Here is a 24,783-nt window from a genome sequence, read left to right on the forward strand (position 1 = left end):
GGCCGCACACCTGTGGAAGAGGAATGAATAGAGGGGGTGTGTGAACCTTCCCGCTGCAGACTAACTGGCGCCACCGACCAAACTCAAGACATGCTTGATCAACAACCCAAAACAAACCACCGGGTCAGACTACACCCGCAGTCCGCCGCCCGGCCCGGCGCCATGCAGGCAGTCGCGAGCCCCCGGGAAGCCCGCGCCGGGCACCCACTCCGGGGACCCTGCCTGCGTCCTCTTTCGTGGGTGTCAGACTGTAGGGGGCGGAGGGGGTGGGCGACATCGGGCCCCACGGCCACGAGGGTACCCTCACTTCGGCGGAGAGACCGGCCGATCACTGGGGGCGGCGGGGATACGAGGTGATCCGTCCCCCAGTTCTCGAAGCTAAGTACGGGTTCACTTACTAAATGGGTGGCAGAGAGAGAGATGAATCTTCCTTGGGAATCTGCCCTCAGAAATGCTGGGGCGGGGGGTGGGGTAGGGTGGGGGGATGGCAAAGAACACCACTGTGCCTAACACCGGAAGGCCCCGGGGACGGGATGTCTCTGGTGACCGGCCACCCGAGAAGGGAAACGCGCGCTCACCTGGGACGCGCGGCTCAGCGGCAGAGAATGCTGTCGCCCTGCTTGTTCACCGCGCCGGCCTGGAACAGCAACCGACACCGAGGGAAAGGTTAGCGGGCGCCCCCACCGCGCTCCTCCCGGTCTTCCTCATCGGTTCCCGGAAGCCAGGCTGGCCAGCCGACGCATGCCCCCACCCCAACCTGCAGCCCCAGGGGGAGACGCCCCTTCCCCGGGGGGGCACCGAGTGGACTTGACAGCCCAGGAGGCGCCCAGCCCCTGGTTCCCGCCCCGCGCGCCCACCCGGCCGGCCCCCAAGCTTGCTGCACCCAGCCCCCGGGAGGAGCGGCAGGACGAACTGTCACTCTCCGCCGCCCTGCCCCGGGGAAAGGGAGCGCCCGCGTGCCTCCACCCGGCCGTCGCCCTCCCCGCGGACCCCCGCGGCATCCGCCCCGGGGCCTCTCACCGGGTCGGTGTTGAGCGCGGTGAGCGGGGTCCGCGGCGGCGCGGCCGGGCAGGTCCCGGCCGGGAGGTGCGGCGGCGCGGGCGGCGGCGGCTGCCTCAGCAGAGCCGGGTGCGTCTCCAGCGCCAGCTGCAGATCCAGGATGTAGTCGATAACGTGCTGCAGGAGCTCTACTTTGCTGACTTTCTTGTTGGGCGGGATGGTGGGCACCAGCCTCCGCAGGCGGCTGTAGCAGTCGTTCATATCGCACTGCAGGCACAGAGCCGGCTCGTCGGCCGCCGCCTCGGCCGCCTTGCAGCGCGCGGCCGCCGCCGCCGCCGCCGCCGCCGCCGAACCGCCCAGGCTGTGGCCGTGCTCGGCCAGGCAGCGCAGCGCCAGCTCGCCGCCGCCGCCGCCGCCGCAGCCCGACGGCGCCTTGCGGCCCGAGGGGCGCACCGGGCTCACCGCCTTCATCGCGCGCGCACTGCGCCCTGCGCGAGCGGACCCGCTTGGGCGAGCGAGCGAGGCAGGCAAGCTCCGGCCCCCTCCCCTTGTTGGCGGCCGGCTCCGCTCCCCTCTCCTTCGCGCCCCGCGCTCCTGCTCTGCGCTCGGGGCACCGGAAAGCTCCAGGCGATCGCGCGCCCCACAATTGACCGGAGAATCGCTCTGGGCGACAGCGGGCGACACTCGGCCGGGACCAAAAGGCAAGGAAAAAAAAAAAAAATCAAAGGCACCGGAAAGAAAGCAGCCCACCGGGCGCCCGAGTCACTCCCTTCGGACCTCCGACTACAGCCAGCCGGCCGCCGCGGCCGCGCTCCCCCAGGCCCGAGGTGTCCCCAGCTCCTATCTCAGACTCACAACCGCACCTCCTCTCCGCTCCGGCCCGGTCCGCCGCGCAGCTGTATTTATAAGCCGCGCGCTCCGGGGGCGGGGCCAGCGCGCCGGCCGGGTCGCCGCGCGAGCGAAAGCCGAGTCCGGGCTGGGCTCTGGGGGGCGGGTGCGCGGAGAGAGGCGGCGAGGGCGGGGGCTCCTGGCGATGCCGGGGGGCGGGAGCCGGGCAACCCGAGTGGAGGGGTGGGCGGGGGGTCGGGAGTGCCCAGCCAATCAGGCGGACGGTGCCACCTCAGGGAATGACGCTCGGGCCAATGGGAAGGGCACTCCATTCCGTCAACGCCGTGGGTGGGGGCTTTGAGAACCGAGAGCTGGGTGGGAGTCGGGCCAGGCTGGTGTGTGCCCTAGGGAGGCGAAAAGAGAGGGAGAAGTTAATTGCGAAGAGCTGCGGGAATGTGCGGCTGGAATTCACTCCCCACCCCCCCGGCTTAGGCGGTGGAGGGAGCGCCCGGGCCCTGCTCGAGGCTCTCCTGCCACTGCTAACAGCCTGGCGCCCGAGGACCGTCCACCACCCATCCCTCCATCCCTGGATTTCAGCGCCTTAAGAAGGACGCTGTTCTAGAAGGCACGTTCGTTCTCCTGTTTCCCCACTCCCGTTTCTTTCTTCAGCTTTTCCCAACTGCTGAAACCATAATGATGGAATGGAATGCGTTGCCTTTCCGTGCCTGTTTTTAAAACGTTAAAGCTTGGGCGGTGAGGGGTGGCGGGTGGGGAGAGGGAAATGGAAAAGAAGGCCGAATGCACATTTTTGGTGAAGGGACGTATAAATAAAACCGAGACGTCGTAGGGTTTTTCTTTTACCCATCTAGATGCAAAAGTGGGCTCAAGAAATGCAATTGCCTTGAACATTAAATTAGAGCACGTAAATATTAAAAATGCATGGGCACGGAGTATTTAAAATTCCACCATGACATATAATATTAATCCGTTTTATGTAAAATTCATACCTGTAACATAATGTAGGCCATTAATGCACTGCTTCACGTATGAGTCATCGTACCCCGCTTCAAATAAGATAATGAGAATGTCCAGTCTCCTCCTTTTGCAACGAAGTATTGAAATTCACACTTCAGTCCCGGTAGTCCTGCTTGGGCCCCATCCTGCAGAAAAGTCTGCTAATTAAAGACGTTCCTGTGTTAGATTTCTAATGGGAAAGCTGTCCTTCAGCGGCTAAAAACAAAACTGCACAGTGAACTTTGATAGGGCCTTGTGTGTACTCTGCAAGAAAAACTTGAGCCCTTCAGATAAGAAATGAGCGTGAAAACCCTGTCAATGGGGACATGAATTCTGTGCGCCTTTAGCCTGCAAACCTCCCACCTTTAGACAAGCTAGATGAATTAGCTCTAGAATTTTCTTAATTTATATACCTTATATAAATAAGCACCTTCATTTTTATAGATAATTGAAAGAGGGACATGGACCTCATTTCTTCCTGTCTACCCTCTGTAAGGAAACCCTCCGTTCCTTCCCAGAACTGAAATACCTGAATTGGGCGGGAATTTTGTTTAGCCACGTGGGTACTTTATGACTAGAGCATTGCTGTTTCTCCAGAGTACATTCCTTTTTCCTGATGAAGTGAAGAGTGACTGTTTAATGCTGGTTTCACAGGGAGAGGCAACAGCCCTCCTTGCCCCTAAATCTTTATATATTAAGATCTCTGATGTTTGTTTGGAAGTGAGTGACAATCTTATTGATTCTTAATGTGCACACCTAGATGGTCAGCATGCAGTTATCCAGAAAAGCAGAATTAGAAAACCCAAAAGAAGATTTGCTTCTAAATACAGGCATAGTTTTATAAATGCTTGAAAGTGTTAGCCACTCAATGGTGTCTGACTGTTTATGACCCCAGGGACTGTAGCCCTCCAGACTCCTGTCCATGGGATTTCCCAGGCAAGAATACTAGAGTGGGTTGCCATGCTCTCCTCCAGGGGATCTCCCCAACCTGGGGATTGAACCCGGGGTCTCTTGCATTGCAGGCAGATTCTTTACCATCTGAGCCATCAGGGAAGTATAACTGATTAAATTGATATAAATAAACACAGTGAATATTGCCATTTTAGATAGAAAGCTGGGCAAGGGAACCCTTCTGGGTGCAAGTGATTCCCTTGGAGCCAATCACGTCAGCAGATAATAGTAATAAAAGGATCTACGTACAGATGTTTTGTTCCACTGATTCTTTTCTCTCCGAGAGTTTAAAAACTGCTCCTGAATTAAGAATCTATGATTTTTCTGTTTGACAAAATTTGTGTGCTGATATGCCCAGGGTACCCTCACACGTCACAACTTTTCATATCCTAGGTTGATAAGAATTAAAATTTAAGTTTCAAATACGTAACACTAAGGGACAATCATATCCATCTTTTTGAACCTGGTGAAATCTCCTGAAAGCCATGCCCTGGGTGTGGCAGGTGCCAAATACCCAAGTTTTAGGTTTTGTTGGGGTTGGTCTGTGTGTGACTGTCTTAAGTCAGAGAGGCTGAGTGACTGTTGGACTCTTAACGGGTAAGTTAAAGGAATGTACTCTGGCCACAGGATCGAGAACTCTCAGGAAAAATGTTATCTCCAGCTCTTACCATAGAGCGGGCAGAAATAGTCATTGTATATTCTTCTTTGTGAAGGTGGAAAGGCAGCAAGACAGTTAAAAAAAAAAAAAAATCACAGTTCTACCTAAAACATTATACTGTGGAAAGGAGGGAGATATGCATCCTGAGCCTTTTGACCCAGGAAACCAGAGAGTACTAGGATTCTCGCAGTGTCTGTTTTTGATTTTTAGACACAATCACTTACGTGACGTCAAAGCTAAAGTCTCGAAAGACTCCGGACACCGCTAGTTCAAAACAGAGTTTACTCAGCAATTGCCAGCTTCTGTAGCAACCTCACGAGCTATATTATTTCTGCCGGAAGTTCAGTTTCCCATGACTCTTCCCTTTCACTTCAAACTGCTGCCCTCGCGCTTGTAAAAAGTAAGGCAGACAAGCCAAAAGCCCTTTGCTGTGAACATGCTGGAGACTCCCAAAACATACTTCAATGGGAACCAGGGGTGACATACTCAGAGGAGAGTTGCTGGGGAGTCCTGTTGACCAGAATGATGTGTACACCCCTTCCTCCAGACAAAGGGATCTGCAGCCCTTTCTGGGGTTGCTGTCTAGATGCTAATCAGACCCTCGCTGAACTGCAACACCCAGGCTCTCAGAACTCACAATTGCCCTGTGTTTACATGAAGCATGGGTATCCAAGCATATTGTGCTATTCAGCCCCAATGCCTTTTTAGGACTTAATACTTCTTTCTCCGTGGCCTGCAGTGAAGCAGTGGGTGGGCTCAGGCACATAGATAAACATGAGTGTTCCCATGCTTTGGTCCTTCTCTGGATGTAAGTGGTCACTGAATGAGGCCCATGCATTCTTTCTGGGCATAGGAAACCATGCTGTACTTTGCTGCAGGAATGTCCCTTGCTGCAAAAGAGAAAATCGGGCAATGAGGCAGTTCAAATCAAGGCTGCTTTATCTGGCACTAAGCTTTATAAACTTACTTGTGCTACCCTTGGACTGCTGATACCGGTCCCGGAAACACTGATAACCGCTGGGTTTACCTGGCCTTGGAAAAGGCTTATAGGAAGAGGACTTTGTATACTGAACATAGTTGGGCAGTCGTGACCATCAACAATGCCCACTTCGGGAATTTTTCAAGGTAGTCTGTTGAAATAAGTTGTAGGTGATTTTTTAAAAAATCTCCCCTCAGATAAATTAAGGACAGAAAATGAGAAGACAGAAATGTCATTTGTTTTTACTGTAGCAGACATCAAGAACGTGGCCTCAAAATCAGACAGTCTGGACTCCAGTACTTTGGCTCCTTGATTTATTGTCTTATATCGTTAAGCCAGATTCTTAAATTCTTGTATCTTTTTTTATATGAGTTGAAGCTAAAACTGTATCTACTTTATAAGGTATTTATTATATATATATATGTGAATTTATATAAAGTTTTTAGAACATTGGCACATGATGTGTACAATGTTCAAATTTATTATTTTTGATAAATAGTTCCTCCTAGTTTGTGGCTTATCTTTTTGTTCACTTAATCTTTTGAGAACAGAAGTTTTTAATATTGATGATGTTCAGTTTATCAATTTCTTCTTTTAGGGATCGTCCTTTTGGTATTGTACCTATTTAAGGAATCTTTGCATAAGCCAAGGTAACATAGGTTTTCTCCTATGTTTTTCTCTAGAAGCTTGATAATTTTTAGGTAGGGTTGGTTTCACAGGCCTGCAACCTGTTCAGTAACACAGGGTCCCGCATTTAGAAGGGCTCCATGCTTGGGCTAATGCTTCTGCCATTGCTGTTTTGAAATTCTCAGTAATTTCTGAATGGGGGCCATGTGTTTTCATTTTGCTTTGGGCCCACTCAGGGCTGCTTTTATGTTTTATCTGTGATCTGTTTTCAGGTTCTTTTTGTATGTTGCTTAAGATATGGATTGAACTTAATATTTTTGCCTCTGCATATCCAGTTGTTCTAGCACTCTTCATTGAAACGGCTATCCTCTTTCCATTGGATTGGCTTTGCACCTTTGTCAAAAGTTGGTTGCGTGTATGATGGGTCTATTTCTAGCCTCTGAATCCTGATCTACTGGTCTATTTGTCTGTTTTTACACTGTGACCACACCGTCTTGATTATACAGCTTTACAAGTCTTGAAATCGGGTCGTGCTGATCGGCTGATCCTTCAGCTTTGCTCCTCTTTTTAAGAGTTCTTTGGCTATTCTGGAGTTGTTGCGTTTCCATATGAAAGTTAAAAATCTGTAAATTTTTTCAAGAGAGGACTTGTATCCAAAATATATAAAGAACGTGTACCCAGATTATATAAAGAACTCTCACAACTCATGAATAAGAAAACAAACAACCCAGTTAAAAAATTGACACAAGGCTCCATAAGACTAGTGAGTGAGTGAAGTCGTTCAGTCGTGGCTGACTCTTTGCGACCCCAAGGACTGTAGCATATCAGGCTCCTCTGTCCCTGGGATTTTCCAGGCAAGGGTACCCACTAAGTAAAATATACAAATGATGAATGAGCACCCGAGAAGATGCTCAAAGTCACTGATCATTTGGGCTGTGCTTCGAAACTATAAGGAGATACTGCTACACACTTGTCATAACTGCTAAAATTAATAAGATTGAACATGCTGAATATGGGTGAGGTTGTGGAACAACTGTAACTCTCTGTACTGCTGATGGGAATGTAGAAGGAGAAAAATCACTCTGGAAAACAATTTTGTAAGTTCTTACAAAGTAAAATGTACACATGCCATTTGACCCAGCCATTCCCGTTAGGCACCTATCCAAGAGATAAAATTGTATATCCAAGGGCCATGAAGGGGAATGAGAGTGATGGATATGTTTATTATCTTAACGGTGGTAATAGTTTCACAGATGTATGTTGAAACATTAAGTTGTACAACATATCTGTATCTATTGAATGCCAGTTATATCTCCATAGAGCTGTTTAAAAGTATTAATTTAAAAAATTCACTTTCAAAACTCAGAAGAGTTCCTTCTATGAATCCACCAGGGTTTGTTTTCTAACTTCTACAGGTGGGCATTTTATGGTCTCTCTCTCTCTGTCTTTCCTTTAAACTCTGTATCAAATTGCTCTCAGGCAGGGATCATAGCATTAACGGAATGCTGGTGAGACACTGTCCAAAGCAGTCATGAGACATATATTGCTTTAATGTATCAGCTGTCATAGTAATGCATTAACATATTCAGTCACTTACTGGAAGTGGACTCTGCTAAAATCACATCCACTCCTTGCTGGTTCATGACCTGTTCTGTTGTGACGTGGGTTTTTGAGGCTCTGAGGAGGAGACTCAGCCTGACTATTTGAAATACTTTTTTCTTTTGCAAAAACTAAAGCTGTTCTGGTTTCTCATCTCTGTTTCACCTCAGTTGTGACCTCTTCGGTCTCAATGATCCCAGATTAGCCGCTGCCTTGGGGCAAATGCACACTGGGTGGAGAAGATAAGATGCTTCATAACTCTGTTTTCAGGATGGCCTAGCATTTTTTCCTCTTCATTGTTTCCTTCGCAAGAAAATACACAATGTAACAGGATTAGATGCATTCATTTCCAGAGCAGGGAGCACGAATTCCCAGCAGGCACCCTGTATTTGCTCTTAAAATCCTATGGCTCAATCAGTAGCCTCAGCTTCTCTACTGGCCAAGAGGAGGGACTTAGAGAGATGGAGTAAGGATTTGCTGCTTTGAAAGTCCCAGGAGAAAAGCAGTAAGTAAACAATAGGGGGCAGTACACTTGTGCATAATAGACACCAGTGTCCATCAGTGTCTGTGCCATTATTGAAATGAGCTTGTAATAGATAAAATGATTAGGAAGAGGCCAGAGAGACCAGATTCTCACTTTAGCTCATCATTATCCTTTATAGAGAAATTTGAAACAGAATTTATTTATTCATTTATTTACTATTTTAAAAACTTGTCCCAATAAATATTGATATATATCCCTCTGCCGCATTCTTTCTTGGAGCAGGTAATAATGCGAGCCTTTGCTAATAGTCTGTTCTATTCATGGCATAAGTTATGGCTAGACCTCATTGGTGGAGGGATTTTAGTATTTTCCTTTCTTTTATTATTTTAAAATATTTATTTTTATTTATTTATTTGACTGTGCTGGGTCTTCGCTGCATCATGCAGGATCTTTAGTTGTGGTATGCCAACTCTTAGTTGTAGCATGTGGGATCTGGTTTCCTGACCAGGGATGGAACCTGGGGCTTCCTGCATTGTAAGTATTGAGTCTTAGATACTGGACCACCAGGGAAGCCCCCTCCCTTTCTTTTAAAGTGAACACAAAATAATCCCAGAATACTATAGAAAAAGCTCAATTAAATGTATTTTAACTACTTAGAGGAGAGACACCAAGTAAACAGTAGTTGGCTTCACATCTTGGAACTGAATATTGAGTAGGAATTCAAAACAGCAAATCTGCCTTTGCTGAGAAAAATAGCTTTCCCATCTTTTTATATCTAGGTCATGGTTCCTAAGAACAGATACAATGTTCAAGAAACAGTTGCATTATTTTGCCCCTGAGGAGGAATTTTGGAGACATTTTTGTAGAACTCACACAGCTGTCATTGGTTGTTGGATGGTTCATGATGTCAGTGAGCTGTGTACCTGCGGTGGAAAATTAGTGTGTGGAAGGGAGACAAACAGCATGAAAGCTCACTTGTATGTAGAATGATTAAACTAGCACACTTTTCTACTAGCAAAACATATGCAACAAAGCACTAAAGGAATTAAAGATGCAGAATTAAAGGAAAAGAGACTGAGTTAACTTTGAACTTTATCAACATTAGTAATTGTATATAAAAATAGTTCAGTTTGAAAAAACCACCCCTTGGGGAGGGAATACAGATAAACAATTTTCTCTTAAATAGAATTAAATGATATTATAATCTTTCATAAAATATTTTTCCTTAAAAGATAACTGTTTGACCGGATACTCTAAAAATTTGTTAAAGTCTTAGATAATTCTCTGGTGGCTCAGATGGTAAAGAATCTGCCTGCAATGCAGGAGACCTGGATTTGATCCCTTGATTGGGAAGATCTCCTGGAGAAGGGAACGGTGACCCACTCCAGTATTCTTGCCTGGAGAATTCTGTGGACAAGTGAAGTCTGGATAGCTACAGTCCATGGGGCTACAAAGAGTTGGACACGACTGAGCGACTAACACTTGTACTTGTGTGTGGTAGATAATACTTGGTCTAATGCAACCAGATCTACCATTTTAAAAACATCTTGTTCATTAGGTCATCATTAAAGTATGATTCTCTTTGTTTACATTATGTTCTAAAAATGAATAAAATATTATTGGGAAAAATAAGACAATCACTATGACAGTGTTGTAAAAAAAATGGTACATATATTGTCATTGCAGCTTCTAGGTATAAGATTGGAGTTATATGAGATCAAAGAAACTTACTGAAAATATTTTAACATGGGTCATCCACCCATTGGTTTGTCTTAATCAGGAATCTACAGCCTGTACTACATAAAATGATTTTTGCCCTCTGGCAGGTTCTTAAATGGGCAATATTCAGCACCTTCCAATAGTGTCCATCAGTAGCCTTCCCAGAGCTGCCAACTCCAATCTCTGGTGAACCGAGTTGAAAGAATGGTAGTGCTTTCTTTTTATCCATCTTCTAGAAGCTTCCTCATATACCAAAGGGATATATTCTTAAACCTCTATATTATAGATTAAATCAAACCCAACTCTTCAGCCTTACTTTTAAGATTCTCTGTTAACTAATCTTTCTCCAAAACTGTTTCAATTCAGTTCAATTCAATTCGAGTCAAACCTACACACACATATCTTGTATAGCTATTATATGACAGCACTGTGTTCAAGAAAAATAAGCCCCTCCTGGAGCTTGCTGTTTACACAATGGTTTAAACAAGTTAAAAAGTAATCAATGCAATACAAGTGCATTCTGTGCAATAGTACAGGCATGGATGGGACACGGGGGAAGCAAAAACCAACACTTGAGTCCAAAAGGAAACATCAAAGAGGAAGAGTTATTCCAGCTGGGTCTTCTGGAAGATGACTTCATCAGTGGAAGACGACTTTTCAGGTAGTGGGAAGAGAAAGTGCAGAGGCTTGGAGGACTGAAGCTTTAAGGGTATCCCTCCTTCTCTCTGCTTCAGTCCAAACCCTCAACTTTCATTTCCCTACAGTCACCTAGTACTTTTCTTCCTCGGGGTCTCATAAATTTCATCCCATCTAAACAATGTTTCACTCCTCTTTCTTCCAATCCAGAGACACCAACTCTTTAAAAAACCATTGTAGGACTTAGATCAATGTGGTTTCTTCATCTGGGAAGCCATCTATCATACATTCCCTCACTATAATTTTTTAGAGTAGCTTTATTCATTTTCCATTTTATAATAAATGTATATACAAATTGGAAAGAAATTCTAAACACAAAGATGAAAAATAAAGGTCATGCACAAACCACTGTTAATATATTATTGTGTATATTTCCCATGAATAAAAATATTATTTCTTGAGCAAAGATTTTAGTGTGCAATGCATACTTCCCAGAAAATCTAATTTTTCACTTCATATAATATGGGTATAGTTCCAGATCAATAATTACTTGGCTTTCTCATAATTTTTATGGTTGCCTAGTATTCTATTATACAGACATGCCATGATTTATTATAGATATTTTATTTTTTCCATTGTTTTGGTATGTCCTCTTATCAATAAGAGGGGCTTTCCCAGGTGGTGCAGTGGTAAAGACTCTGCTTGCCAATGTAGGAGACACAAGAGATGTGGTTCAGGTTTGATCTCGGGTTGGGAAGATCTTCTGGAGGAGGAAATGGCAACCCACTCCAGTATTCTTGCTTGGAGAATTCCATGGACATAGGAGCCTGGTGGGCTATGGTCCATGAGGTCGCAAAGAGTCAGACATGACTGTGAGACTAAGAATACACACATACATGTTTTATTATTTGTAGTCTTTTCTGTTTTCTTATCACATCATCAGTGTTATATGACAGTTTGTATTTGCTTTCATGCTACTATGTAATTCTCCTTAAGCTGTGTCAGGACTGTGTATTTTATTTATTTATTTATTTATACCACACCACACAACTTGTGGGATCTTAGTTCCTGGGTAGGGATCGAACCCAGGACCCTGGTAGCAAGAGCCTTGCATCCTCACTCCAGGACTGCCAGGGAACTTCCAGAATTGTTTGTTTTGAATTTTCAACTGTCAGAAACATCTTATCAGCAAGGCCAGTTCTTCCTTATCTTTTGCTACTTATCATAGGCAGTAAAGAGAATTATCCATATACTAAGAATTCATCAGGCTGTTCAGGAGGGTTGACAGAGTCTACTAGGATGACACCCTAGTGAAGAGTGGGTCAGAGGTGACAGGCAGATTTTGCACAGACTTAAGAGTGTGGCTGACTTATTGAAGTGAGAACGGGGAAGGGCTGGGGCAGAGTAGTGGTGGAGCCACCAGCTCAGCTGATATCCCAGAAAGGTTCCTGTCTACTTAGCAAAAAGCCTTAGGTAGGCTGATAAAACTTTAAAGTATGCATTTGCTGGAGATTTCTCAAGGGAGGGATGTAGTAGGAAAGAGAGATCAGAGGGCTAGAAATACCTCTCATTTCTTCAACTCTTTATTTTCTTGATCAAGCATCTCCTACAATCAGAATTTACATGCAGTTGCAAACAGATTTGATAATGAAGTCTATGTCCCTGATATACACCAATGAATCACTATATTCACCCACGTTGACCTAAACCTTTTTATTCCTCCATGTCTACACTACCAGCCTTCAGTAGTGACCAGCATAATGTACTCCAATGGCAAAAGGTAAACCACCTGTTCTATTGATAAAAATTTAAATCAGGAATAAGTAAACAGAAAAGGCCTTTTTTTTTTTTTTTTTCCTGGAAAGGTTTATTGTGCACAGAGGGGAAGGGTTCAGTCCTTCTTGGCTGCCTCTCTCCTGATGATGGCCAGGACGTTGCTCAGCTCCTCTCTCTTCCTCTTGGTATGGATATGTGTCCTTACCCTTTTTTTGATGAACTTGAGGGCCCACTCGTCCTTGGAGACCGTGAGCAGCTCCATGGCCTGCTGCTCATAAGGGGCGAAGCCGCACACCGCTCGGATCATGTCCTTTAGGAACTTGGTGTGTGTTGGTGACGTACCCACGGCGGTGGCTGTGCCTCAACTTGCTCATGTTCTTAGTCGCCTTGTGGCCCTGTGGAGGCCCACGGCCATGGGGGAGCACAGAGCCCTGGATGCTGCTGTTCAACTGAAAAGGCATTTTTAAAATAAAGTTCTTTTTGGACACTTAGGTGCTGATTCACTTTATTAAACAACCAAACATAGAACTATGTCACTTAAGTGGGTACAAGGTTTCCCTTAACTCCAGGAGTTTAGAAAGGGTGTTACCAATAAAACTTACCTATTTTGGCAAAATTCATCTTGGAATATAAATGTCCTTAGTATGAAAATGATTCTTCATTTTCTCAGCTGGAATATGATCAGTATTCTAACTTGCTGATCATGAAGACAGTGCTTCTGTAATTCAGGAGGTCTGAAGTCCATTATTTCATTTCTGAAGGGACAGGAAATAACAATAGGAGGGCACTCTTCCTTCACCCTCCCATAGCACGTTTGTTGAGCCATCAGGCTCCTGGGGCATCTTTCTATATCTGTCCTGCTGAAATGAAAAAGAGTGGTTAGTGTTTTATCAAAATGGTGGTTCTAAGATCTTTATGTGCTTAGTCCCTCAGTCGTGTCTGACTCTTTGTAACCCCATGAACTGTAGCCTGCTAGACACTTCTGTCCCTGGGGCTTCTCCAGGCAGGAATACTGGAATGGATTGCCATGCCCTCCTCAGAATCTTTATGGCAGGTGTTATAAGGGACTTTCTCCTTCCTTCAGACTTGGAGTAACCTAAAAAAAACATTATCTGCCTTATGCCTTACAAAATTTAGAAATGTTTCAAAAAATGGGAAGATGTAGCAGTCAGAGTTCTATCTCTGTTCTAGTTACTGTATTTCTAGAGGGTACCAGGTTTTAGGAGTGAGTAGACAGGGGCAACCAGGGTGATAACCAACTTCAAAGACCATTTCTCAATAGTCCATCAACTTGCTAGTGGGATGGTCCATGGCAGAGGAGGGAAATTGGCCAAAGATCTCAATGTTAGTTCTTGTTACCTTGTTATGAGTAAAAATCAGGTGTCTAGAACATTATGGCTTCTCCTCTTGGCCGGTTAATTTTTATAATTCTACCATGGTTGTAATACATGCCGAATAAAGGCTGTCTTGTAACCAGCAGAAGAATTTGGATTAGTAATTGGGAAGTCTCTGGGTACTAAAATAACAAATATCTCTGAACCAATATTTCAGAGATAACAGAGAAAATACAAGGGTTTGAGGTCAGGAATCCAGGTCTGACATCTAGGAAGGTAAATACAAGGAGGGAAAAAATGTGAGAGAAGGTACTTTGAACCAATTGTTATTGTAATGACAGTTCAGTTGCTGGAGCATGATATAAATATTTACTAGATAAAGACATAGGATTTCCTCTATAGTCACATATTTAAAGCAGAATATGAGGATCTGGGTGGGAGGTTGGACTGGAAATTATCTAGACCCTTTCCAAATGTAATTTATATGATTTGATGGCATCCTTACATCACTCTGCACACTATTCCCACTTAATTTTCAATCTCCAATTAGCTTTCCAATTATAGTTTTAGTGAAATGCTTCACTGGTCTTCACTTCTAAATGCCTAATGCTACTTTACTAAAGAAAACAAAGAGATAAACAGACACCTTGGTGATAAAGGTACTTGGCCTATGCCAATAGTACTAATATATTATCTTGCAAGAGATTCCGCACTGATTTTAAAGCTTCCTGTTTGCTTTGTGCATATGCGTTGAACATTACCATCTAGCTCAAGAATCTCATCTACAACTCAGAAGATATTTATAGTCATGTAGCGGTTGTGTTTTTGAAATACAAAGTATGGCTTTATGTTATCAATTTTGATTTCTGTAAGTCATCCAAGAAAACTAGTCTCATTACTCCATAGTCCTATCGCAAAGATGAATTCTGGCTATCTTCCACGTTGTTATTGACTTCTTTTCTAGGAAGTAGAGTTTATATAGTTCTAAAGAGGATTTACAGCATATACAATAGTGCATCATCAAATTCAGTCTTCTAATGAAAGCAGGGAAATAGCCAGTTCCCTTCTAACTATGTTACTTGGAGCTTACAGTTTAGGGACACATGGGAGTTTAGGAAGGTACCTAAACCCTGACAAGGTTTGAATCATTGTATTATCATTCATCCATTATCTAGCAATTTGTACTTGGTCCTTCTATTTCCCCTAGAGATTTTAACCTTTATATAGTAGTAGTATAGTTATATATTTTAATTATGAGCTAAAGAATTATACTCTGCAAATATGGGTTACTTTAAGGCTGTGGTAAAATAAATCTTTTACCATCTTAAAAATCAACAGCAAAATGATGGCATTGATGAAATGGTAGGGATCAAAAGTAGTCTAGCACATGTTGCCAAATGGTTGTGTGCATAACCCGATCTCCTGTGTACTTGCCTAAAATACAGATAACTGGGGACCACCCCTAGTTTTTCTGCTTCCCATAATTCAAAAGCAGTGATTCAAGGACCACATTTTGAAAAATACTAATGTCATCAACAGTAAATGTAATAATAAATTTAAAAAACAATGTACATATGAGTTTTTATGAAGCCTAGGGGTTCATTTCAGTTCAGTTCAGTCACTCAGTCGTGTCCGACTCTTTGAGACCCCATGAATCACAGCACGCCAGGCCTCCCTGTCCATCACCAACTCCTGGAGTTCACTCAGACTCATGTCCATCGAGTCAGTGATGCCATCCAGCCATCTCATCGTCGGTCGTCCCCTTCTCCTCCTGCCCCCCAATCCCTCCCAGCATCAGAGTCTTTTCCAGTGAGTCAACTCTTCTCATGAGGTGGCCAAAGTACTGGAGTTTCAGCTTTAGCATCATTCCTTCCAAAGAAATCCCAGGGTTGATCTCTTTCAGAATGGACTGGTTGGATCTCCTTGCAGTCCAAGGGACCCTCAAGAGTCTTCTCCAACACCACAGTTCAAAAGCATCAATTCTTCAGCACTCAGCCTTCTTCACAGTCCAACTCTCACATCCATACATGACCACAGGAAAAACCATAGCCTTGACTAGATGGACCTTAGTCGACAAAGTAATGTCTCTGCTTTTGAATATGCTATCTATGTTGGTCATAACTTTTCTTCCAAGGAGTAAGCGTCTTTTAATTTCATGGCTGTGGTCACCATCTGCAGTGATTTTGGAGTCCCAAAAAATAAAGTCTGACACTGTTTCCACTGTTTCCCATCTATTTCCCATGAAGTGATGGGACCAGATGCCATGATCTTCGTTTTCTGAATGTTGAGCTTTAAGCCAACTTTTTCACTCTCCGCTTTCACTTTCATCAAGAGGCTTTTTAGTTCCTCTTCACTTTCTGCTATGATAAAGGTAGACAATTCCAGACATAATTTTTTGAGAGTTATTTGTGTAGACATCCCAGGGGTTGACACACTATGAATGGGAATGAACTAGGGAGGGGATAAAATGGAGATGCATGTTGGTGGTGATGATATGACAGCATTTAAAACCTACCATTTATTGAACTGTGACTATATTCTGGGCACTATGAAATGGTTTCACATATAGATATGCATGTGCTAAGTCGCTTCAGTCATGTCTGACTCTTGGCGACCTTATGGACAGGTAACCCCACAGGCTCCTTTGTCCACGGGATTCTCCAGGCAAGAATACTGGAGTGGGTTGCCATTTCCTTCTGCAGGGGATCTTCCCAACCCAGGGGTCGAACCCAAGTCTCTTGTCCCATGCGTTGGCTGGCAAGTTCTTTACCACTAGCGCCACATATAGATAAGTCATTTAATTTTCATGATTCTCAGAGGTGGCACCTCAAAATGAAGGACTGAGTGAAATTATTTAGCAGTTACAGTCAACAGAATAAATGTAGATTAAGAAAATCAAAAGAGTAAAACTTCAATCAGAGGCAGCTAGATTAATAATCTATATCTATATATCAATACGTAGGGGGTTTCCCAAGTGAAATTCTGGTAAAGAATTCTGGTCAAGTGAATTCTGGTAAAGAATTTGCCTGCCAATGCAGGAGAAAGAGATAACAGCTCGATCCCTGGCTTGGGAAGATCCCCTGGAGTGGGATATGGCAACCCACTCCAGTATTCTTGCTTGGAAAATTCCATGGACAAAGGAGCTTGGTAGGCTATACAGTCCATGGAGTTGCAAAGAGTCAGACATGACATAAGTGAATATATATACTCACTTTCAGAAGCCTAATCACTAATCATTCATATGCATGCTCTATTTTTAAGCTTAGACTTAAGCCAGGGATGATTAAAGGAAGAAACTGTCAAAAAATAAATACAAAAAGAATCAGAGCAGGGTAAACTGGTTCTCCAAATATAGACTCTTAGGAGTGATAGGAGTGGCGGTTGCCCAGCCAAGTTTCACTTTGGAGGAGAACTCCCAATACAGTGTAACCACCAGGGCAGCTTTGGCAGGGCTGTTTATCATAGCCAGCAAAGGGGAGGGCGGAGCCCTTTTTCTGACAATGAAAACTCTTCACAGAGTTCGGTGAGAACAACATGAGCTCACTCCCTAAAGATCTCAAAATTCAACAGAATTATAAGTCATGAAAAATATATTCTTAGCTGTAGTACTTTGACTGAAGTTACATATAATGTATCTTTTCATGAAGCTGAACTACGTAACTTCTGTGATTACTGAATTATCTGAAGATAAATCAAAAGGTAGTTTCAGTTATGCAAGATGAATAAATGCTAGAGATTTATAGATAGAATACAGCACAGTGTTTATAGTTAATACTGTATTGTATGCTCTAATAGCACACACAAGAATAACAGCAACAAGAAGAAGAAGAAAGAAAGCAGGATAAAACTTTTGAAGGCTATGAATATGTTTATGGCATAGATTGTTGTAATGGGTTCATAGACATAGCCTCATCACCAAACTCATTAAGTTGTAGACATCAAATATTTACAGAAAAAAGATCAGCTGATTTGGGGGTAAATAGGATTTATAATCTGTAAGATATTCTGAAAAACTCATGGATTCCAGCCTTGGAGACATGATCAGACCTGCAGCCTAATCTGACCGCAGTCCTAACTGTACTACTGACTGCCTGAGATTCATGTAATATTTTCCCCTTCAGCTTCCCCATCTACCAGTGCAAGGAGAGGCTAGCACCGCTTAGTCTACAGGGTTCTGCCCAACTCCAATAGTCTATACTTTAGTTCATTTGTTTTCAAAAAGACTTTTGCAAGACCACATGATTTTCCTTCTTCAAGAATAATAGCAATGGCCTCAAGCTATTTTAAGTAAGCATCCATAGGATATTGAGAGACATATGATGGGGATATGATGGGGAGCCTAAGGCTGCTGTGTTGACACCATTCTACAGAATACGTGGACAGAGGTAGGCAGAAGGCTACCGCAATGATCCAAGCTTTGATCGTCTGATTTAGCAAAAGTGATGAGAAGTACTGGATATATTTTGGATTTACGGCCTGTGGGTTATTAGGGAAAAGATGAGTCAAAATTTTCTATAGTTTTTGGTCTTAAACAACTGAAAGGACAGAGTTGGCATTTACTGATAGAGAATCCTATGTGAGGGGCGGGGATAGGGGAATGACAGTTTAGTTCTGCCCGTATTAAACTGAAATGCCTACTAGGGATCCAAATTGGACCCAAATTGCATATCTGAATCTAGAGTTCAGGGAGATGTTTGTGCTCGAGATGTAAATTTGGGAGTGATCATCCCCACGTGAATGGTATTGTCTCCACAAGCCTGGATAATGCAGTCTAGGGAGAGAGGGTAGCTAAAAAAGGGAGTCCAAGGATCAAGTTCTGTATCACACCAATGTTCAGAAGTTGGGAAGATGAGGAAGAAGCAGAAAAGAATGTGAGAAGAGAGACCAGTGAAAATGGAAGGAAATAGTTTCAAAGAGCAGGGAGTGCCTCGTATATTGTGTTGTGTGTTAGTCACTCAGTCCTGTTCTGACTCTTTGGGATCCCATAGAATGTGTAGCCCGCCAGGCTCCCCTGTCCATGGAATTGTCCAGGCAAGAATACTGGAGTGGGTAGCCAGTCCCTTCTCCAAGGGATCTTCCAGACCCAGGGATTGAACCTGGGTCTCCTGCATTGCAGGCAGATTCTTTACTGTCTGAACCACCACAGAAGCGCTAGGGAGTGCCTTAGGTCAAATGCTCTTACAAATACAGGCAGTAAGAAACCTCATCTACCAGGGAAAAGTCCAGTATCAGTGGGATCCACTTTATCTATCTCATCTTCCAGCTACTGCTTTGTACCTTGGCACAGCAAGCATAGGAAAGAAGGAAGACTTTTTAATTAGATGTATTCAAATAGGTGACAGATACAGATATTCAATACAGATAGGAAACTATCCATCCACCTAAAAAAATATTATCACCTGCTTCTAAATTCAGTCTGCTAGGGTGCCATGTAGTAATTGCTTCAAAGTAGAAATTTTATCTTTCTGTGTTTTCAGTGACCTGATGATGCAGTTGATGCCAGCTATCCAAATAGCCTCCTTTCCAACTGGAAGAAAGCACTGTAAAAGGATTTAAAAAAAAAAAATCTCTAAGTAAGTATTTTTTTCCCTTCTTTTTTGTACTCATCATGTGAATGTATTGCTGGACTTCTCTTATAAACAGGACACATGAAATGAATGCATGAGCTCTAACATAATGTCTTGATTCAGTTCAGTTCAATCAGTCAGTTGTGTCCAACTCTTTGCAACCCCATGGACTACAGCATGCCAGGCTTCCCTTGTCCATTACCAACTCCCAGAGCTTACTCAAACTCACGTTCATTGAGTCAGTGATGCCATCCAACCATTTCATCCTCTGTCATCCCCTTCTCCTCCCGCCTTCAATCTTTCCCAGCATCAGGGTCTTCTCCAATGAGTCAGTTCTTCGCATCAGGCGGCCAAAGTATTGGAGCTTCAGCTTCAGGATCAGTCCTTCCAATCAGTCTTGTGATTAAGGGACACATTCTAGGCTCAGTTTCTCACAGCGCTTTGCCCATAGCTCTCTGAGCAGTCCCTCCAGCTACGATCTGTCATTTACAACACCTCTTATCTGCTCCCATCCTTTCAGCTCTGACTATTCCAGATCAGCTGTTTGCCAGGTGGTCTGTGAAGTCACCTATGTTTTTTTCACTTCTTCAACTGTGGGCAGGAAGCAACTCTGACAGCTAACCAGAAACTCTGGGTATGAGTCTAATCTCACTTGTCCAGTTGCTTTGTAGGAATCAAAGAAAATTCTTCCTGCTTACATCATTCCCCCGGCCCCTCCGCTTTGTTATTGTTGTGTAATTGCTAAGTCGTGTCCGACTCTTTGTGACCCAATGGACAGCAGCCCACCAGGCTCCTGTGTCCATGGCATTTTCCAGACAAGAATACTGTAGCTGGTTGCCAGGGGATCTCCAGGGGATCTTCCCAATCCAGGTATTGAACCCATATCTTTTGCTTGGCAGGCAGAGTCTTTACCACTGAGTCACCTTTGAAGTCCCTGTTTTATTTGATCCTTTTTGCCTGTGGATTTCAGAATAACATTTACGAGGATGCTATTTTCTCATATGCTCAGAGAGAATGCTCTTCTTAGTGGTTTTGGGTTCTTTTACTGCCTGTGGTCTTGGAGAAGAGTGACTCAACCACATCATTATTAAACTTACATTCTCTACAGTGTAAGTCAATGGATGCTTAAAGATTCTGGTCTTCAATTATGCTGATCCTATCTGTATACGTGCACACCTTGAGAGTAACCCAGTAAAACATGCTGCCTGCTATGTTAACCACTGTTTACCTGACATTACCTGAAGCATCTGCTTGTCATAACATAATTTAGCATTTTATTCTGTTTCACAATCAACTTAAATGCCACCTAAAGACAGTACGTTCACTGGGTGTTTTCTTTCCCTCTTATTTATTGCAATGAAGTATTAATTTATACCAATAAAAACAAAATTATTTTCTGTATTTACTTCCTAAATGTTCCACAACAGATGTGAATTATTGTACAAAGAATAAAAAGAAGAACTACACCAGCAAAGAATTTCTACTGTAATTTTTTATTTTTTTGCTGTTCTTTATTTAGTGTTATTATTAAGGAGTATGGCTTACTTCCCAGTGACTTTTCTAGCTTAATGAGGGATCCTGGGAATATCAGTTCTGGGTGAAGACAATAAGCATAAAAAACAAGATACATATGCCTTTCCCTCAGAATACAAATATAAAGCCCAATCAGTCTGGAAGGCAAAAAGCAGCACAAAAGGATACTTATAAAGGAGGCCATAAATACTGTGAATTTGGGGGTGCCTAAGTCATTCCAGGGGATAGTACTACATCACAGGTCAGTCTTGAAGTGAATTTGATTTCTCTGTAGGTAATAGAGGATTCTCAGGTGGCTCAGATGGTAAAGAATCTGCCTGCAATGCTGGAGACCTGGGATCGATCTCTGGGTTGGGAATATCCCCTGGGCAGGGCAATAGCAACTCATCCAGTATGGTGATATGTATGTTGTGAATATAATCCTTACCATTCTAACTTTAAAAAAGTAAACTTTTCACTTGGAATAATTTTGGATGTACAGAAACGTTGCAGAACTAGAACAAAGAGTTCCTGTGTACCATTTCCTCAGTTTCCCCAGATGTTAACATCTTTCATGATTATGATACATTTGTGATGATTAAGAACTTAACCTTGTTATACAGCTATTAACTAAATTACAGACAATTTGAATCTAACCCAGTTTTTTTCAACTACTATCCCTTTTGAGGATCCAATGCAGGATACTACATTGCATCTCCAACTTTTGGGGAAAATTAGGACTGAGAGAACTATAAAGACCTCAGACAAAATGGATAGCTACTGAGGTTTGGAATCAGGAAGAGTTAATAGAAATAACAGATGGGGAAAAACCTTAACTTCAAAGATGTACTATCATTGTTTTACTTCAAGCAATTTATATATCTGATGCTACTGTCAGGTCTTCTGGTATTCTCCTTTATTGTCAAAATTTAATACGGACTCTTTTAAGTCATAATATTGAAAACCCTATTCACTGTGCTATACTCCTGGACTTAAGCGAAGGCAGTATCTCAGAGATTTAGCAGCAGCATCTAGATGAAAACGTGTATGTAATGATCAGAGATACAGTTATCTTCATATGCTGTTACTATCTTACGTATCTTATCTCCTTCCAGTTTATCCCTTATCCCTTGACCTGAAGCTATGGTAAACATCCCCATGTTTCTTTAGTTTGCTCGTTCACCCAAAACAAGTATTGAGAACCACTTTGTGCTAAGTACTGTGCTGAGCTCTGTGGACCCATTAGTCTTTCGAGTAAACCCAGACAGGATAGCCACGCTTTACTGTACAGTGGGTATTCCTAGAGTGCTTGTGCCTGCCTGCTCAGTCACTCAGTCGTGTCTGCCTCTTTGTGACCCCATGGACTACAGCCTGCCAGGCTCCCGTGTCCATGGGATTTTCCAGGCAAGGATACTGGAGTGGGATGCCACTGCCTCCTCCAGAGGATCTTCCCAACCCAGGGATCGAACCTGCATCCCCTGCAGGCAGATTCTGTACCACTGAGCCACCTGGGAAACTCCTTCTCCTCTTCACCAATGCCTAAATCATCCACATAAGAGTAGGCTGAAATTCTACTTCCCTCGAGAAACCTTTTTTCCCTACTCCTAAGATATACCTAGTCACTCCCTCCCATAGCTCTTTGCTCTTAACTCATTTATAGTATTTATCACCAAGTAGTGTATGTATTGTTTGCTGTGTCTGTCTTCCTACTACAGCGGGCTTCTCTAGGTCAGGGCCTCTGTCTTACTCATCTTATAGTCTTTAGCATTTAGGATAGCGCCTGGCACAGACTGTCTGCTCAAATATTTGATGAGTGAGACAGAATGAATATTTGCCGGTCATGGATAGAATGCACGGGACAGTCGATCTTTCCCTCGCAACTGAACATTCACTAATCCCCAGATTAACTTTCGCAAAATTCCATGCAGATCATTTAATTAGTTCAATTGAGGAAATAAGGAAATAAGACTCAAAGAAGAAATTGTAAGTCTTTAAGCAATTGATATAGATTAGAATTGTATGGTCACTATTAGATAATCAAAATTTGTGAGTTAGTTTGTGGATGGAAACTCATTGCAGAATATTTTATAAAAATGATGTGTGATTTACCTCAACTGTCTTATGTGGATAGAAATGTCTTTAGTTTGAGAGTTATCAATGCAGGTATATCAATTCCCTTGTAACCCAATTGGTAAAGAGTCTGCCTGCAATTCAGGAGACTTGGGTTTGATTCCTGGGTCGGGAAGATCCCCTGGAGAAGAAAATGGCAACTCACTCCAGTATTCTTGCCTAGAGAATCCCCATGGACAGAGGAGCCTGGCAGACTGCAGTCCATGGGGTCGTGAGAGTTGGGCATGACTTAGCAACTAAACCACCACCACCAAAGCAGGTAAGCAAAGTCTCTGTTGCTGCTGGGTAGTAACTAATTTTCTGGGAAAAGAACTTGAGTTAGCCTATTGAAATCCATGATGTCTAATTTATAAATAGTCCCTTAAACTTGGGGCAGGGGTCACAAAAACAAAGGCAGCCATGCAATAAACTAGGATATGGCAAGACTTGTGAACTAGGATCATGCCTGACCCATCTCAAAGTGACAGCAGTTACTCTAATTCAAGGGACAGCTGACAGGCAGGAACATAGGGTCAGTTTGCTGTAATTTCTGTTTGTTTTTTCTTTTTTACAAGAAGCCAACTATCCAAACTTTTAAAAATAGAAACTGTATTTTTATACTAACAGTAAGTTTTAAAATGATTGATATGGTATAAGTGAATTCTCTTCCACTGAAGACAGCATAAGTTCCACTGAGAGCAGCTAGAGAAGCTAGACTAAATATTTTTTTTTTAAAGTGTAAAATCAGTGCAAAGCCAGCAAGACTGTGAAGAATCGTGAAGTCAAGATCGAGAAGATGATGAAAGTCCATAGAGATGAACCTGGTATTTGGGTCCACTTTTCTCCTTAAAGTGATTGCTGATTTTGAAAGCTGGGGCTAAGAGGATGAGAACTGAGAGCTTTGGATGGACTCATGGAGGTAGTGCTTGCCAAGGAGTAAAGATCTTGGATAACATCTCAAGCTGTCAGTTTGGACTCAAAAGGGCTATACCCAAGAATAATAGTGAACTAGAAATAGACCAATTCTCATAGGAATTAAAAAAACCCAACTTCAGATGAGCTCCATTTGCTGATTAGATTAAGAAGTTTAGGGGTTATTAGTGCCCCTAACTGGAGAAGGCAATGGCACCTCACTCCAGTACTCTTGCCTGGGAAATCCCATGGACAGAGGAGCCTGGAAGGCTGCAGTCCATGGGGTCACTGAGGGTCGGACATGACTGAGCGACTTCACTTTCACTTTTTACTTTCACGAATTGGAGAAGGAAATGGCAACCCACTCCAGTGTTCTTGCCTGGAAAATCCCAGGGACCGGGGAGCCTGGTGGGCTGCCATCTATGGGGTCGCACAGAGTCAGACATGACTGAAGCAACTTAGCAGCAGCAGCAGCAGTGCCCCTAACCTAGCTGCCTGCCTAAAGCATATGAACCCTCACTCTGGAGTCATACAGCATCATATAAAATCTCTTGACAATTATAATACACAATGTCTGGTGATCAATAATAATCAGCTAAAGAAAGAGACAGGTTATGACCAAAATCCAAAAGAAAAATGGACAAGACAAACAGACCCACATGGGATCCAGACACTGGAGTTTTCAGACACCATCACCATTCATATTTTAAGGAATTGAAAGACAAGATGAAAAGTGTCTACAGAGAACTAGAAACAATAGTAACAAACCAAAAGAAATTATTTTTACAGAACTGAAAATTTATTGACTCTCTGAGCCATAAAAAACATAACCAGGATATTAGATTTTTGAGCACTGCCCTAAACACTGTGAGTGCAGATGTAGCAAAAATGGCACCAGTGCAGAAAATAAAACAAATTCCATTCTTTAAGAATATTGCCAACTGAAGATTGTCCTGGTTTATAGGGTAGCATACAGCGTTTGGCAGAAGTAATGTTTCTTTATGGGCCACAAAGGATAGCAAAGATTACAGTCATCAAACAATGTTGAGGGAATTGATGAGGTTCTGTTAGCTTTCATC

At 43.2% G+C, this 24,783-nt stretch overlaps 1 protein-coding gene and 1 pseudogene across 1 annotated transcript; both read right to left on the bottom strand.

The window, feature by feature from the left end:
• Positions 1 to 575: 575 nt before the first annotated feature.
• On the bottom strand, positions 576 to 1,879 carry ID4 (inhibitor of DNA binding 4). Its single transcript, XM_027958481.3, has 2 exons — positions 1,021 to 1,879; positions 576 to 637 (listed from the first exon to the last, which is right to left on the bottom strand). The coding sequence occupies exons 1-2, from the start codon at positions 1,468 to 1,470 to the stop codon at positions 593 to 595; spliced, it is 495 nt and encodes a 164-aa protein (XP_027814282.1). The 5' UTR covers positions 1,471 to 1,879; the 3' UTR covers positions 576 to 592.
• A 10,180-nt stretch (positions 1,880 to 12,059) lies between these two features.
• On the bottom strand, positions 12,060 to 12,731 carry LOC105603838 (large ribosomal subunit protein eL36-like; annotated as a pseudogene).
• Positions 12,732 to 24,783: the final 12,052 nt, after the last annotated feature.

Source organism: Ovis aries, chromosome 20 (genome assembly GCF_016772045.2).
Source record: "Ovis aries strain OAR_USU_Benz2616 breed Rambouillet chromosome 20, ARS-UI_Ramb_v3.0, whole genome shotgun sequence".
Taxonomy (NCBI): domain Eukaryota; kingdom Metazoa; phylum Chordata; class Mammalia; order Artiodactyla; family Bovidae; genus Ovis; species Ovis aries.